Genomic DNA, 17894 nt, shown 5'->3' on the forward strand with positions numbered 1-17894 from the left:
TGGAGACTTATGCTGACATAATCCTTCTTTCTGAAGACTTTTGTACATTACTGAATATCATTTTATGCCATTTATAAAGTTACAGTAATTCATTTTGTTACAATTTTAATAAGTTAATCATCTCAGATTCACGATGCTGAAAGAGAGAAAAGCCGTGAACAAGTTTGAAAGAAGGCTTTATTGTGATAGTTGAGTACGTTTTTAGTTAAGTCAGCCTCAGATGTTGACCAAAATAAGTCATACAGGTTTCTTGTCACTCTTCTATGGCACTTCAACGACAGAGAGATGATTTCCTAAGGTGTCCTCTAGGGGGCATCAAACGAATAGGTCCAGATTGATACAAATTGTATAATTTTGAAGATAAAACATTTGAATACTGCATTGTACAGCTTGGTTATCACTGTCAAGCAGGCATGTTGTTGAAATTAATGTAATATTTTTTCAGATAATATTGTGAATGTGTGAGTCTAGGGTAATGGGTGGGGTTGTGAAGGATAATATTGCCGTCAATAACATTTTGTAGCTCAGGAAACTGACTAAAAAAAAAACCTCACAATGAAAGTCTGCAAAGGGTCTTTGAACAAAGCAAATTATTCAAGTGTACAAAATGTTAAATATATTAGGAGAAATGTGTAAAACAAAGGGCTTTGTCCTGTCATGTTATTCGGCTGTAACTGTTTACTTTAAAAGATAGCAATGAAAAGGCAGAAATAACGATACACGAAAATAGACTTTAAAAGGGTGCAGACTCCGACAGACCTGTTAGGAATGACCATGTGTGTGCCAGGCACCCTGTGTTTAGTTTAATCTACATCCTTTTAGTTCTGTAATATCTGTATTAGTATTAATACTGTAAACACTATTTACAACAACACCAGTGTGTAGTCAGGCAACTTGTACATACTTTGTAAGTTAGGTTTCATCTGAACATTGTGTGTGTGTTTGGCAGGGTGTGTGTGGTTGGGGGAGGGGGGGGGGGGGTTCAGCTCTCATGAGTATTTGAGAATACAAAATGTTTTTTATTTCCTTATTATTTTTCCATATTCTATTTTGATTGGGGTCAAGTTACACAGTATACGGGCAAGGTAGGTGCAGGGCAAACAAAAAAGCTTTTATAAAAAGCAATACCGAAGTTATCTTTTTCATAAAATAAGACTTGAGCAGGCATTGTGAACTGCTGCGATGCCCTTGCTAATCCATGCGGGGTGCAGGGTGTACCATTCTTGTAAATGTTGCATTACAGTGAGCTTAGTTAATTGCACTCTCTACCAAAAGCAAGCATTCATTCAAACGTAATCCAAGTGGTAAAATACAATATTTCAGTCATTATTTAATAATGGTTTTCAGTTTTGTATCTGTAACTTGCCTTTTGGTAGCTGTTGAGGTAATTAAAAAATCTGAATAGAAACTCATTAATTTCTCCGTATCAAAACCCGTCTACTGCTTTGTACATATTTACGATTGGCCTGACTTGGCTTTGTGCAACAATGTCGACACATGGCAGTATCATCACCGACATATTTTTCTCATGTTATGTACTGAGGATAATATTGAAAAACAATGAATCCTGAGTGCATTTTTATAGGATTCAAGGTTGTTTTTAGATGTCAGGTTGAGGATTGAGAAATGATGAGTTGGTGAATGATGAATGATGGATCAAGGCTGAAATGTGTCAGTGTATGCCGTGTCACTGAATCCCACAGTCCTCACAAACACTAATGAGACTTGACTCTGCAGTAGAGCTCTGGTCTACAGATAAGCCACAGAAAAAGTCGTTATCAAAGAAATAACAGTGAAAATGAAGTTTGGAAAAAAAATGTTCGCCGGTGAATGGACGCTGCCTATTCAGGGTGACCTTTTCATTCAAAAGGTCAGGCGTGTGAAAAAAAGACGTTCAAGATTAGACGATAAAGCGCAAAGAACATCGACAAAGAGTACCCTCTGAGAGTCCGTCTACATGTGCTCAGTAAGAGCCCAGCTCAGGGGTCAAGAGTTTGCGAGGTCGTCCAGGTTCATGTTCCAGCATAACGAGCTCGTTAGCGGTGCTGTTTGTTTGTTGTTGTTGAAGTGACACGAGAATGTTTCGTGAAGGGCGCTAAGCACAACCGTCAGACACGGTGGAACATCCTGCATGTGGGGCATGGTTTCAGCTGGGGCCGGGCCAGTCCACAGTTACACAACAGCCCCTCTGCGTGCAAAAACCGCTGCCCGTCACTTCAAACATTCGCAGAGATTGTGGGACAACAAGTGCCAGCTTTTGAGGGGGTGCCGCAAAATTCCAGGCCTAATCAGTTTCCTTTTTTTAATCCTCAAATTAGATATCCGACTCATTGTTTTTCTAGCAACGCTCCCAGACATCGCTTCATTTCCTAGAAGGTCACTCCGTTTTACCTCTTTACGATCCGTTTCGCCGCATTAATAAACAACCCGCTGAAGTGGTTCTACTGTAAATATCGCGGCGGGCCCGTGCCGTAAATCACGGCTATTTACTACGCCGTTCGCGCACCTTTGTTTCAGAAGGGCGGTGCTGACGTGCTCAGGCTGTGAGATAAAGAGCATTTCTCACCAATGCTTTCCTGTTGTTCCGCGGCCTTTTGTTTGGTCCCAAACTCCCGCTTCTCAGTTCTCAAGGGAATGACAAGAACATGCATGCCTGAGTCCCATTACCGCTAACCCTCACGGAGCTGTGTTATCATGGCCGGCTGTCCTCAAACGTGTTGTGATGGAGCCCGGTCCGGACGCGCTGGGCGGCGCCCCTGGCACTTGCCTTGACCAGGTCAAGGTTGCCCATGCTGCAGGGTGATGGGGTTCAATTTTGCAATGTCTTCTGGGAAGCTGGTGTACCACTGTTACACAATGCTGAAGACTCCTTCACGCCCCATTGTACAACAAGCATGCCCCTGTCACGACAGGTACCAAGGGGTCCACTCTGAAAATGTATTTTTTGTATGTATCAAGAAGGAGCTTGAAATTGAGTTTGAGTTTTAAGAAAAAGTCTTTGAAAGCAAGCCACAATGATAAATTAATTTGAATGCACTAAGCAACAGGCTGTGCCAATTTCCCACCCAAGGCAGATACACAAATGTTTGGTACTGTGAAACACTTTTCATAGGTTTTGTTTCATATCAATTTGTTTCATTTTGCCAGTATTAGCACCTTTTAGCATACGTGCATACTTCATGTTGGCCCATGCTCACAAGGATCCACACTGAGTGAGTCACCAGCAGAACATAGGATTGGAACCCTGGATCAGCTGTTACCCAGATGTATTTGAACCCCGTCGAATCGGGTCCCTGCAAAGTTCCCCCCCAGGTGAGGTTGTTCGTGAACATCACTGCCTCCAACTTGCTCAAAACGATATTTGAAGTTCCACCCTCACAGGACTTTTTTCTGCTTGTCACTTGCCTTAGTAGCACAATAAGTGAATCACTTTGTGATAAAAGTCTTAATTTCATTCGATTTAATGGCTCTTAGTACACCTTGCATAAATGCAGAATAATTTTTATTGCCACTGTTGAACCAATAATCTTTTACATACAGGGTGTCTCAGATTGATGTTATGAGTGTGTTGTTGGTGTTTAATTTTCAGACGTAATACCATAGAATTGCTTTTTAAAAAATTGGTTGATTTTTTGTTTGTTTTGTTCTTTATTTTGCCAAGGTGCATATAATGCTCTTAACTTAAAAGGCAATGTGCCAGAATGGCTAATGCTAATTGTATACATGCAACACAGTTATTTTCTTGAAGGGCTTGGTGATTTGTACCCAGCCATTGAATACACAATGGAGTGATCCTGTGTAATTTTATTATTATTCCGGTATCCTGTTGCCCTACTGTAATCTTATTTTGTGTCTTTTATTTCCGTTATTTATCAGGTTGGCTTCTGTCATTTAGCTTTACCATTACGCAAATGATTTATTTATTTATTTCATCTGCTGACCCTTAGTTCATCATTTCCTGTCACTTTTCACAGTGTTGTCCTATTCCAAACCGCCTCTGGCAGAACTGTTGTAAGTATTACATTGAGTAATGTTTGACTGATTGGCGTGATTGTTAGACTGATTCAAAATCACCCAAATAAGATTTAAGCATGCTGTTACACTGGTTTAACAAGACTGAAAATAGCCCCGTTCCAGTCATCCCACCTTTGGAATTTCATTCTTTTTTGGATTAGAGGAGATTAAAAAATAGAACAGCTCCATAGTCTGAATAGGAGGGGACAGAGGAAGCTGAGGAAAGTCCAAAATAAAAAAAAAGTCAGGAATAGTTTGCTAAAAATAAGTGCCAGTGTCTTAACAGGAAGGTTAGACATAGACTTTTTTCCCACCAACTTTTGCAAATGTTTAGCAAGGAAAAAGTTGAATGGATGGTAAAATTCCCCTGACTGAGATCACTATATCACACAGTCTGAGTCATGTCCTGGGTGTAATATCATGCACAGAATTACTTGTGAAGTGTTATCAAAAGTTCAATAATTTTATCTACAAATTTTTGCAAGTGTTGTGTTATTGTTCATATGTGGAGTCATGTGACTATATTATGCTGTCTTGTTATTGTCATTAATTGGTTCCCCAAACAATATGTTAGAAACGTATATTAGGAATATAATGTTTCATGTCAATTTTACAATGTTGAAAACCATGTGGATCCCTCACCATAAAGTCTGTTTGTGTTTAGGTATTTAACCGAGTTTCAGGAAAGAATTCAGATAAAACCAGAGCGGAAACGCAGTGTCTCTAGTTGCCGTGGTGGTCCTGCGATGACGTGTGTCACTTGACAAATTCCAGCTTTTAAAAATCCTGTGCCGGGCAGACACAACAACAACAGGAAGCGTGACCATTTTCACAGGTGTCAGGAAGCACAGGAAATAAACAAGCTGGATGCAGGAAAACAGCCGCGCACAGAGAAGTCTCTGAGGTGAAGGTGATAACAACTATTTTTACCCTCCATAATGTTATTTACCGGCCAGACTCCGTTCAGGTACAGTTGTGTGAGATACTATGGGCACTGTATTTTAGAGTGTGAAATTACAGCATTAGCAGAATACAATTTCTTTGGTTTTGACCTTATATTTCAATGGCATATAGTCTGCTGTGGCACGCTTTTACATAATGTGTGACATAAAACATGTAAGTAACAAAGTAGTTCAGTTATAATTTAAATAATTATTGAAATTCATTACTATTCTACTATGCCCTTTGACTGAATAATACTCATTGTCATTTTAATAATTGCATTTTTGTGGAATTGATTTTGGCTTATTTTGTTTAGGAGTCTAGATGTTGAATGGCATGTATTGTTTGGAAGTAAATATGAACAGCTATACTATTTTTTGAAAAATATTATTTTGTAATTTTCTGTCAGTATTGTAATATTGATGACATGATTGCTGCATTGTACCGGGTAGCCTTGTGGAGAAACCATTAGCTGAATGTCCTGCAAAGTACCTTTTTAAAACATCACACCATTAGATTAATGTACAAAGCAATTTCTTCTGAATTACACATATTCAACAAGAAGAAACAAGAAATTGCAATAAACTCAGGATTAAATACAGGAAAACCTCTTTCCTGAACTCCTTCCGGAATGTACTGTAGTTTACATTGAAGGTATGTTCATCTGTGTCGGCGGATGCATACACAAACAAGGAAATAACACAAAAAGGCAGACAAACAGGTGCTCCATTTTAAAAGGCTTCTGTTTTATTCTGACCATACACATTATCGAGACCTTGACTAATGTGTGTTCTTTAGGTAGCTAGCATGTTCTGTCAGAGTGCATTGCAGCTTCAGTAAGAGACAGTGAGAGCACTTCTGTCATTGCACCACTGAAATCAGTCAGACGCTTTGGAGCGCCCTGTAATGAACCAGTAATGTCTTGTTTCTCATTTTTGCTCCCTGGGTTGGTATCTTGGCAGATAATAGAGATCATAAAAGTGAAGAAACCATTCTTTATGAACAGCAGTATCTCCTTGTAGTGCATCATATAGCTAAACAATGTTGTACTGCAAGATAGGACTGATCTCTGATTCAGTCAAGGCAAAGTTCAGTCCTGCATCACTGCAGTTTGGCTCTGCAAAATGCACTTACTCAAGTGATGCCTTTTGATAGCTTACACAATACTACAAGATTTTCAGTTGCTAAAATGAACCAAAAATTGTTGTGTAAGTAAGTAAATAAGTATGAATGTGTAAGTAATGCTTCATTTGGTTACTCAAAGGACAATTTGCAATGTTACTGAAATGAGCTCCAGGCTGTCTGTATTACACACAGAATTGTAAGGGATTTGAACCTTACTGAAACCAAACCTGTAAGGCCACCAAATCAGTTCACTGAGCAGCCACTCAATGTACAGATATGCATTCACATTCATATGCTTGTTAACATGAGGCTTGACTAATAGGGGAGGGGGAAGCATTGGTGTAAAACACAAGTACAACACAAATCAACAGCATCATATAAAACTCTCCATATAATTATCTTTGTTGTTTTTAACATAATAAAATATATCTTTTTAATCATTTAAGTTACTACTTTGCTACATTTACACTGAATAACCTAAGTCTTCTTGGTTCAGGTCAACGCGGGTTCAGCCACTTTGGAGTAGGGGATCTCTCCCCATTCACACTGCTGCTGCTGTCACCAGATCCCATCTCATTTCCTGGAAGAGAAAAAGACGCTTTATGTTAAATGATATGTATGCGACTTCAGTTTCACACAGGTGTGCTGTGCGCGCTCTATAGCCATGCTCTGCGCCAAAGAAACATCTGCATGATCAGAATTTGAAACTAAGCATGCCATCACAATACTGGCTTTATACATACACAGCTGTATGCAGACGACACAGTTTAACTCAATTTCAGGTTACTGTGGCTGCATTTTTGTGTATGTCCAGGTTTATTCTCTAAAAGGAGTTCTGTGGCTAAAAGATTCTTTAATTAACACATCATTGCATTACAGTGACAGTGTTCGGTTATCTTCAATGTTGTCTGTCTCTTCATTTCATGTAGGGGATTCAGGGATACAGCAGTCTCCCGTACATGGTTCCAGTCATTGAGCGCTGCATGTTACTAACGCACCTGCAAGGGGCTGAGCCTTTAGGTGGGTGGCCTGCCTGGACGGAAGCTTTGCAAAGAATTTGAAGGTGAGACAGGCCCCGGTTTCCCTGTCACAGATGCCTCCGGCCTTGCAGTTGCAGGTCTTGCGGCATTCAACTCCATAGGTTCCATACATGCAATCTATCCGGAGGAAGCAGTCAGGGAAGGAAACAGACACACCAGTCATTCATGGAGCAAAGGACAAATAAAGACATTTTTCCACTTCAGTAAGGAAAGAGGTTATTGCATTAATTACGTTCCTCTTCCAAATCGTAGCGGGACAAGAAATTTTCAGTGCCAGCATTCAGAAGGAGTACTGAATTGAATTACAAATGGTAAAGACAGTTCAAAGCAACTTCAAAAATGCACATGAGGACATTTTCATGCTAGTGCTAAGGTTTTACATTTAAAGTAAAAATGAAATGCAACAACATGTAACATTAAAGAAATAGATGGTTGAAGGTGTTTCAATGACCTTTACCCCTTGCCTTTTGCATGGAGATGTCCACATACAGCAGAAATGTGTAAAACCGTTTGTTGAGCATTAATTATCACACAACACTAAGCTAACAATTGTGATCAAATTTGTATAGTGTTAACTGCTTGCCAACCAGCATGCAAATCAAATTGTAAACCTTAAACAGAATTGCTTCCTCAGACATCATTGGTCAATGCCATTATCTATGTCCTAACTGATTAAAAGTAACTTTTCAGACTTGGATAAACTTAGAAGATTTCCACAAGACAGAACAAAACATCAATAGAAAATTTCGCATATGGCCAAACTGAAATAGTTCCCCGATATGAATGCATTCAGTATATGGCCTGTCTAATACTTACATATACACATTATAATAAATGTAAGACCCCAATAATTAAAGAACACAAATGAAAGCTGTAACGCTTGTACTGAAATTGCGACTCGAGTTAATTTCACAAATTGAAAACTGGCATCCATATTTCAATGAATAACATATGTTTGAAAAGATCGGCAAGGTCTCCTGCCCATATTTAACTACGTGCAGGACCACAATTTCTACAACCCCGAGAATTTCTATATTCGAACTCCAACAATCCTTGAACAGAGGCAGGATTACAAGCATCGAATAGAATAGAGAGAAAACTAAATATTAATCCTAATAATAAAAATTTAGGCCATGGAAGGGCTTGACTCTGGTGATCAGTTTGGGAATAACTTCCTTTGGTAACTGTGAAATAAACCTATCAAATAATGAAGTGTTGTGAAACCATACAATCTACGGAATTAAGTACGCACAAAATCATTTTAAACGTTGAAAACAGCACGGCTGATAAAAGGGATATCATTATACTGTACTCTCAAGACAGCAGTTCACATCTACTACATATTGCAGTGTAAAATAAAATAGCATCGTGTTTGAAAATAATAAGTTGATGCTTACAGCAAACCTTGACATGCACGTCATGTTCGAGCTGAAAACAATTACAAGCAGTCACTGACTCATCGTTATAGCTACAATACATATTTTAGCTGCGCACTGCAGGTGCGTGAGGGACAGCACTTGTACCTTTGCATATGCCGTATTCATCTCCGTAATCGTCCTCCTCTTTGTAAAACTCGCAGAACAGTCCCGGCCCGCACTTCACGCCGTGCATTCCGGAGACAGTGCGGTAACAGTGTTCTCCCCTGCCCGCGGCACAAACCTGACAGCAACCGCAGTCATCTAGGACCGTCCGTTTGCACCGCTGAGTTCCGCCGCACAGATCCACATTGCAGCGCTCGGGGCAGTTCACCGCGTACTTGGCACTCGTCCCCCATCCGTCTACCTCTCGCATCAGCAGCACGAAAAATACGGTGAAATGGAAAACGTGCATGTCAAAAGTGAGTGTTTGATCTCTGACACTATGAAATTGCTGTAGCCGAAGCCGTTCCTTGGAGTGGCAGACTTGTATAGCGGACGCCGACTTGGATGATCTGAATTAGTACACCAGGTTGCATGGTTTTCAGCTTTAAACAAGTTTGTTTTGAACATGGTTTGCCCTCGTCAATTTCCTCAATCCGGTGTTGTTGTCTAGTTGCCAGCCTGCCCCCCTTGTTTGAGAGATCCGGCATGGAAGTGGGATTAGCGCTGAACTGTCATCCAGGAATTGAAATTCGCGCAGACTGATGTCATCAGTTATGTTTAGGTTGTTTGTGTGGTCGGCGCAAGGTTGCCCCCCTGACCCTTAGTTCCTGGTTCCTTACTTGACCTTTGTGTGGAGACCAAAACTATTCCACTGTTCACTTGTCTGGAAATTCTCTGGAAACTAACCCTTCATTGTATCATATTCAGCCTACTTTTGAATGATTTTCGGAATTGCTACACGGGGAAATCTTGACATCATCAAACGCATTTAAATCCACCCAGAACAGAACAGGCTCGGTGCCAGGAGAAAATACAGATATGTGCAATTGCAATCCGGGAGGTGTACAAAAAAGTCATAAATACTACAGTATGTAAACATTGGGGTATAAGGAGACAACTGGGGGTGCGTTGAGGTCTGTCTGGGGGTGCAATGCACCCCTAAGAACCCTCATACCCATCACAGATATATATATATATATAGTTTTGTTTATCAGTACATCATTTTTTATCTCTTGTCTACTGAATCAATAGTGAAACATCATCAATGTATGGAATATTTGGAGGCATTAACAATATTGCAAGCATTTACAAATTAGCCTGAGAAGGGCAACTGACATGGGACAGTTCCATCAAATTTCAGCACAGAACTAAACAAAAATAAACATTGACAGATAGCTATTGATTTTACATTACAATTGCAACACACTGTAGGTGAAGTGTTAAATGATAACTGCAAGGCAGACTGTGGGATCCTTTTTCAGAAATAACCCATTTTCAGAAAATAGTCTTTTTAAAGGCCCTGAAAGATTCATATAGATGGCCTTCAGAAAAATCACTATAAATATATAATAATTTAAATATAATAAACTATTATACAACTACTGATAATACTACAACAAGTACATTACATTACAACAAATTATTTTGGAGCAAGGAACAAAAAATGTTGGGGAATATGATCTTTGAGTTTTGTGTGTCATGTGACCTCTGTTAGTGCATCGAGATAATTTTTAAATAGCGCAACTAATCATACAAATATTTTGAAACAATGTATATGATTGAAAAGCATATTAACTATAAAACTACAATATCCGTTTCTCTGATAGGTAACAAGCCACATGTAGCACGAAAGGTATATTTATCCAGTTTTGGTATAGATACGGCACCGTTTTATAATAGCAAAATGTCAGGATGCTGCTTCATTGGAGCATATTTCATTTGCCAAGTTTTAACAACCCATGACTTTTTATCACATACTGACACTTCTAAATGTAAATTTGTATGATTCTAGTAGTGTAACATTATAGGTTTATATTGCTATATCCAGACAGGGTCAGATGTTGGTTACCTGTGACGTGCATACATTCTAAATAGGATCTATTGCATTTTCACGCACCTACAGTGTACAGTGTGCCTGCTTCATGATCAGATAATGAGAAACTCATATCAAAGACATATGAATTGAAGAAGGCAGATTGTCAGTGCCTGTATTTGCCACCCCGTTTTCTTTGTTTCGACAGTGAGGGCCACTGTAGTGGGGTCACTGTGCCCATCCACCAACGCTTCTGTTTTAGTAATTAGAGTTTTGAAACACTGTTGGAAGGTTGGACTTTTCATTTCTCAATGGCATGTTTTTTGACAACATGAAACAAATGACAAAAACATGTTATTCATTCTTCATGAAAGCGCAGTCTTGAAACACAAGCAACATATAAACACTTATCAGGACTTGTATTGCAGTACTGACAGGATAAAAAAGAGCCAGGAATCAAATTTAGTTGGTCGCACAAAGTGGTCTCTCTAACTTTGAAGCAGAAAAGGCTATATTCTCCAAACTGTGCTGTTATTCCAAAAAAATAATGCTTTCCTTTAATCCATGTCCAAAACTCCGTGGGTAGCTTCTGTTAGTGCTGATTCGATTTTGTTTGATGTATTACAGTATATAGGAAAGGTTAATATGCATGGTAATGAACAATCTTCTGTTATTTTGAGAGCACAATAAGGGAATAAGTTTTACCTCCATGAAATTTCCATTTTGGCAGAGCACCGATTAATTTTCAATACAATATATGGATAGTTCTGAGCTTCTTTGTAGAATTCATGAATTGCATTTCAAACTGGTAAGTTAGGAACCAACTATGAATATTTAAATAAAATAGACATTTACTGCTAAATTGAATGGTTGCAGTACTGAATATTCAGCCTATAATGTCTACATTTATCACCACTTGCATAATAAAAGGGAATGACTTTATGTTTTAAAGGTACAGGAAAGGCATACTCCTGTCCCATTGGTTGAAATCGCCATGCACAGAGAGAGGGGTAATTGCACTGGTATTGTATAATCCCTTCTATCAGTTCAATGGCCATTTTACACTAATCAAATTGATTGCCTTAATTGACTTTAAATTAACTTTTATTGGAGAACTCGGGCATATCCCCCTGGTTATAAGATCATTGTGCTACCTTCTAATATTGTTTGGATCTCATATGAATAATATTTCCATATAGTAAGTGCAGGGAAACAGATAAGCCAGTTTGAGCAACAGTACATCAAACAGACAGCGGTGTGCAGCCATCTTGACTTTTGACATCTGACTGTTCAATATGAAAAAAATATCATTATGTTGTATTGTATTTTTTTCTCCAACATTTGGCACTATATGGGTTTAATTGGAATGCCAGGTCAAAAGTGATTGTACAAACTGTGAGCTACATTCTTATGTTCTTCAATAAAACTACACCATTTCCCAGTCCACGGAATTAGATGGTCTAAATTATTCAACAACATTAGCTTCCTCTCGGGTGTAGTTTTCAGGCTTTTTAGCTCACAGAATTTGGCACTCTAAGTTAGTCATCAATTTTAGCCTCCTCTAGGGAGCACTGATAAGACTTACCTTTTGCTATCAGGAACGGTTGGTGGAGGCCACGGTCACCTGCCTCATTGCCATGTGAATTTGAGGTGAACTACTTTATAAGAACTTTGTGATCAACATGTGAAACATTTTTGGTATGTTACAATTAGCCCAAAAGGTTTGGTCAGCTCAACATCCCACCTGAGATGAACAGAGAAATAGTTGTGATTGTAAAACAAGACTAGTTTTGTAGCAGAATCTTCCTCTTATCTGATGTACATATATATGCAATCCAGAACTTTTTGTTGGTGTCTGGTGAAGAAAACTCACAGATTAGTGAAGCTTTCCATCATACTCATCACCATCATCAACATGCTCTTATTGCACACCTGGAAAATCACTCTATATGATCAAATAATCACTGAATATATAAAAATGCTGCAGCAATGATGCATGTTTGATCCTCAACATGAATCTAGCTGGGGATGTCAAAGGCATCCTCAGTCCTGGAAACAGTTGTCAGTTAAGAGCCCATGACTCCTGAGTCCTGAGACCAATGCTTTAAACTATGAAAAAAACATTCAGACAATGAATAGCCATATTTCCCTAATCTGTAGAAAGTCATCCTTTAGAACAGCTTAGGATGCTGTGGTGTTCATTCGAGTTTTTTGTTCAAAATGTTGTTTTCTGAAGTAAGGCAGTCACTTTAATTTTTAATCCGCGCAATTCTGAAAGAAGCAGATGACCAGGATGAGCTGATGAAAGCCGGGATCGGTCTCGATTGCCCGGTTGGGAGAAGTCCCATCAGGACAGGCCAGATAAAGCGGGAACACAAGTGGTGCGGTGGCCGTGCGTGGAGCAACCGGTGTCTGGGAACAGCAGGTGTGATTGTGAAGATTTGGTTGGTCAGGTAACAGCGGGGAGATGGGCTCCGTGCTATGGGAATGCATTTGTGTACTTCTCTAGGGCTTTCTCACATGACTGTTGTGCATTTGATCCTCATGCCAAGAACACGCCAAGCACGCAAAGAGCATGGTGGCAAAACAAAGAGTGTGGGGGTAAAGTGGGATTTTCAGTGGATGCAAGACACTATAGTTCTTAAGCTGCAGGGCTGTGGGCAGTGAAAAGCAAATAGAGCAGAAAATCCCTGCCATTTGCTTTGTCTACTTTGACTGGTATATGTACAGTAAGTTTTATGGGCAGGGGGTTAAACCATAAAAAAAACCAACAAAAAAAATCACTTCAGCAAATCACACATCAGCAGGGTTTTGTAATACATGTTAGGTATTTATTTCCCTTAAATATTCTGCCTCTGATATTTGTCTGAACTTATGAGGAAAGTACTGTACATTGCTATGAATCTTGCCAATACATATAAATTCACTGGAGCATGAATCAACTGTGGAAAAGGTCACTTTTAAAATAAAAAAATATATACAGGCAAAGTGATCATACTTCCAATGCCCTCCAAATAATTCTTTCATTCAATGTGCTTTTTTTGGCCATCACACCTGAGTAAATAACATTATGCTAATGACATAGGCAGATTGAGCTGGCATAGCCCATTCCATGATTCTGTAAATGGAGGTAATTAATCATACCTGTAGCATGGAGAAATAAACTACGTCCTAATGACTGCCAGTTTATCCAGCAGTGCAGTAAAGCTTTGAAACAGTATGATTGCCAGTGAAGTAATGAATGGATATCCTTTCAATAAGTACAGTGAAACATTTAATATGTTTAAATGCATAGGCGTCATTTACGCTGGGGACATGTCCCCACCACTTTTTGTCGTGGCCCATTTCGTCCCCACCACCTTTTGAAGTGAAAAAAGGTGTGAAAACGTCGAACCCATCTTTGTCCCCAGCACTTTTCAAAACAAACTGACGCCCATGTTTAAATGTACTTGTTGAAATTTTCATATTAGATATATTCAATATATATTTACCTGACAAATGCACAATCACTAGGCTCAGTGCAAGTCTAATTTTCATAACAATGAAAGCTACATATTCACATGTGCTTGCCTCTGAGACAGTCTCCATGTGCAAATCTGCTAATGATAAGTAAATGAGCAATTAAATTGAAAAACTTACGTTTCATGCTATCTACCATACTTATTTGTCCATTCATCCATTTCTGCGTAAATGTATCATATTGAAAGCATGCTTTCAGGCAATACTTTCCAAGCTATCGGCACAATAAAGAATTGCAACAGTAGTTGCTGTGTCATAAATGGCTTGTTTCTGCACCTACGTCTGATAGAACTTTTCCATTGGTCTATTCACAGTACAATGGCTCCTGTCGTATTGGTTACCAGCGCAACAGTCAAGACCCCACCTACTCCACCATAGAATACGCCACCACATCTCAATAGGGTTCACTGTATTCCTACCACCTCCCCCACTTCCCAGGTTTTGGTCTCCTCGATGCAAGCAACATCCAGAATTTTCTCACTCTCTCAAGTTCTCACTTGAGTCCTGGCTGAATGAGGATTCACATACACACTGCACTTTAACAGTCAGGCCCAGCCCTCATTCACGTACACACTGCACTTTAACAGTCAGGCCCGGCCCTCATTCACGTACACACTGCACTTTAACAAGCAGGCCCGGCCCTCATTCACGTACACACTGCACTTTAACAGTCAGGCCCGGCCCTCATTCATGTACACACTGCACTTTAACAGTCAGGCCTTGCCATTACTTATATGTATGCCTACAGCATGTTTACACTAGCCTGGATTTAGCTGTACTGTGTCACGGTGTTGGTGATTTTTACATTACCTCTTGATACACCTTGGGCTGGGTTGGGAGTGGTTATTGCTGGTTCAGTTTTCAATATAATAGTTGTTGTGACCAACAAATGCTAAGCGGAAGGTGCTGTGTTATTTGCGACATTTTTGTGGAATGAGGAATCAGGATGTTGTTGTTTGCACATGCCTCCCATAAACAAACAATGCTGCAAAAAAAGGTCATCACATTTGATTTTATTGCGTCACTGTGAGAAACACTGTGAAATGCAGGAATGGTATAGGAAACTAATTTGATGAATTGGTTATTGTTTGAAAGCCATAAAACCATGAAAGTAACTGAGGAATCCCCAAGCAGCATAACAAAGAGCGCCCGATAACCTCCTTGATGCATTCAATGGAGCAGCTGCTTTATGGGTGTTCTGCTGCGGGGTCTGAAAAGCTGAGCTACTGACGTTGGACACTGTAATGTTGATGTAGCTAACCATGTAACACAAAACACTTAATTTTCTCCAAATTAGCAGATTTGCACGACATTCATTTCAGGCAAATGTTTCATTGCCCAGATAGAACTATAAATATGTGTGATTTCACCTTTGCCAACTCAACTACAATAAACAGCAGTTTGAGTTTGAGTGGCAGAAAACAATAAATATACTATAAAATACCCATGAAATATATGCAGAATGATACAGATGGAGAGTAACATTATCATTCCTCCCTTGGGAAGGTGCCACGTAGTTTCTCTGTGGGTAAATGTAAATGTGAAAACAAAAATTCAAATGAATCTTTTGAATACCTCTGAGCTAACATGACTATGTCCAGGTACACTGGGACAGGGCCAGTGGGAGCAAAGCGTTACTGTCTGTCTGATACAGGCCATACCAATCACCCTCAAGGACTACACAACCAGCTCAGACCAGCAAGCCTCATCATCTGATACACCTTGTTGGAAAAATCCAGCAAGAGAAAGATAATACATCTTTCAATAAAAGCACCTAAAATATCATTTAACACAAAATCCCCAGAAGAAGGAAATCAAACTTTGTCGGTTTGTATTTGAAACTTTTACAGTTTCTTGTGCAATAGAACTATTTTTTTGTGATGCTGAATCTGTAGAGTTTTTGAGCTTACTCCGGTCTTTGCTGTTTGTGAGAAGTTTTTATTACTGAGCAGATTGGGAAGGAGCACAAGTAAAATGCCCCCTGTGTCAATCCATCACAAACACTGCACAGTGCCCTAGGAAGACCTGCGTATAATGGAGGAATGGAGGAAAATAAAGGAAAAAAAAAAACAAGCCAATGCTGCTGCCATCTTAAACAGATCAAGAATGCATTTGAAATCCTTTTACTGTCTGATATTGAAATCCTTTTACTGTCTGATATTGAAATCACATATGGAAACACTGGTAGGCTAGCAGATGTTATTGCAGGTGATAAATGAACAAGATATTAATATTTTATCGAAGTGGCATGCAGTCTTAAATCTGTGGGGCAACATAAGCGTGACACAAAAATGTTTTTACTCACATTGTTCAAGCCCTGCCTCTCATGGGTTTTACAACCACTGTGGTTCTTTATAAGAGAGTGTTGTAGGACAGTGTTCATCCTGTAGAAATCAACACACTGGCGATGTACTGCACTGCAGGAATTAAAACACATCCATAATAGGTAATTGTGATTTACAAATCATAGGTCAGAACCTCGGGGATATTGAAAAACTGTGAAAGAGTGACCTCTAGTCGTCACAGAAGGTAGTAAAGTATTCGCTATCTGTCGTTCCCTTCCATTCCTTCCATCTCTAAAGTTCCAGAGCTAATACTGGTCATGATGAGGTCTTACATTGACTGCTGGAATCATAAGAAACAGATTTTTAGTAGCAAACTTTTTCATAAACATTTCTTTGTACATATTATCATTTCTTTGTTATTTGGTATGAAATCCATGAGGCAAACCAATAGTTATCTAGTTGTTTGGGTCCCTCTAGTGGTTATAGCAGACAGTGCGCTCTTTTCCCGTCTTCGATTCAAAAGCTCCAAATACGATTCTGAACAATAATGTTAGAAGGGTCAAACGCAGTTCATTTTTCTTTTCAGGTAAATAGCATTTTCCGTCTTCAATGTAAAAATTACCAGAATTTCATCTCTTTGATGAATGAAAGAAGGAACCCGTGACGTTTTCACTTTGACTTTCTATTACAGTGCTTAAATAAAGAAACGCACAGCTTATATTAACAACAAATTATTTTTTCCACAAAATGAATAACTATTTTCGGTATTATGCAATATATCAAGATGGAAATTTAAATGTTTCTGTGCAAAATTCGTAGAACAGTTCGTAAAAGGTATGGAGGTACTCATCAGCCCTAATCTTTGCCAACAGGGTAATGTTTCTGAGTTTTTTTATTATTATTTTTTGGCTGCTTTCTTTGGACATTCTTTTAGACATGATTGAAGTTACTAGCAGCTTTCTACATACGCACTAGATGCGCACTCGTGGCGCTGTGGAAGTAGTTACCGGGCGCTTCGTTTCTCTAATAGTTCCCGAGATCGCATTCTCAGGGCATTAGGGATTTTCAACGTGTTTGCGAAATCTCCCAGATGGAATTAGAGATGATTTCTGCACTTACGAAATTCCGCGATGGGCAGATTCCGTTAAATCCTCCGTTTTATCCACAGCACCAAGTTCCTTTTGCCCTACGTTAGGCTAAAGGTCGAACATTACTTTTAATATTCAAATATAAATATAAAAAATGTAAAAAGTAGGGGAGGGGCATTCGCCTGTAACTCGGATATCGTGTACCACGGCGCCGTGGCTTAGTTGGTTAAAGCGCCTGTCTAGTAAACAGGAGATCCTGGGTTCGAATCCCAGCGGTGCCTTTTCTTGGTGGTAAGGAGCATGGTTCGTGACCGTACCTGGTTCAGTTGCTCGCTGTGGCACTGCTGCTGTACCCTTGGGCAAAGTACCTAACGCAGAATTGCCTCAGTGAAAGTTGTTCTGAATAAGACTGTGGGTGAAATGACAATAATGCAATTTAATGTAAGAATGCCCAATCCTTTCTAGACGTAGGAAAAGGTTGCATATGA

The 17894-nt window shown here is 39.3% G+C and overlaps 1 protein-coding gene and 1 non-coding gene across 2 annotated transcripts; one reads left to right on the forward strand and one right to left on the reverse strand.

Moving 5' to 3' along the window:
- Window positions 1-6205: 6205 nt before the first annotated feature.
- esm1 (endothelial cell-specific molecule 1) lies at window positions 6206-9041 on the reverse strand. Its single transcript, XM_036530148.1, has 3 exons — window positions 8645-9041; window positions 7080-7238; window positions 6206-6661 (listed from the first exon to the last, which is right to left on the reverse strand). Exons 1-3 carry the CDS (start codon window positions 8949-8951, stop codon window positions 6579-6581), a joined length of 549 nt encoding a protein of 182 aa, XP_036386041.1. The 5' UTR covers window positions 8952-9041; the 3' UTR covers window positions 6206-6578.
- Window positions 9042-17613: 8572 nt separating this feature from the next.
- On the forward strand, window positions 17614-17687 carry trnat-agu. Its single transcript has one exon. It is a non-coding gene; the product is annotated as a tRNA-Thr (tRNA).
- The last annotated feature ends 207 nt before the right edge of the window (window positions 17688-17894 follow it).

Source organism: Megalops cyprinoides, chromosome 5, assembly GCF_013368585.1.
Source record: "Megalops cyprinoides isolate fMegCyp1 chromosome 5, fMegCyp1.pri, whole genome shotgun sequence".
In the NCBI taxonomy this organism is placed as follows: domain Eukaryota; kingdom Metazoa; phylum Chordata; class Actinopteri; order Elopiformes; family Megalopidae; genus Megalops; species Megalops cyprinoides.

Coding starts and splice junctions, on each gene's coding strand:
- esm1 (XM_036530148.1), bottom strand. CDS start 8,951: ATGCACGTTTTCCATTTCACCGTATTTTTCGTGCTGCTGATGCGAGAG. Junction 7,239..8,644: donor TGAATACGGCATATGCAAAG/GTACAAGTGCTG, acceptor TCCTCCGGATAG/ATTGCATGTATGGAACCTAT. Junction 6,662..7,079: donor AAAGGCTCAGCCCCTTGCAG/GTGCGTTAGTAA, acceptor TTTCTCTTCCAG/GAAATGAGATGGGATCTGGT.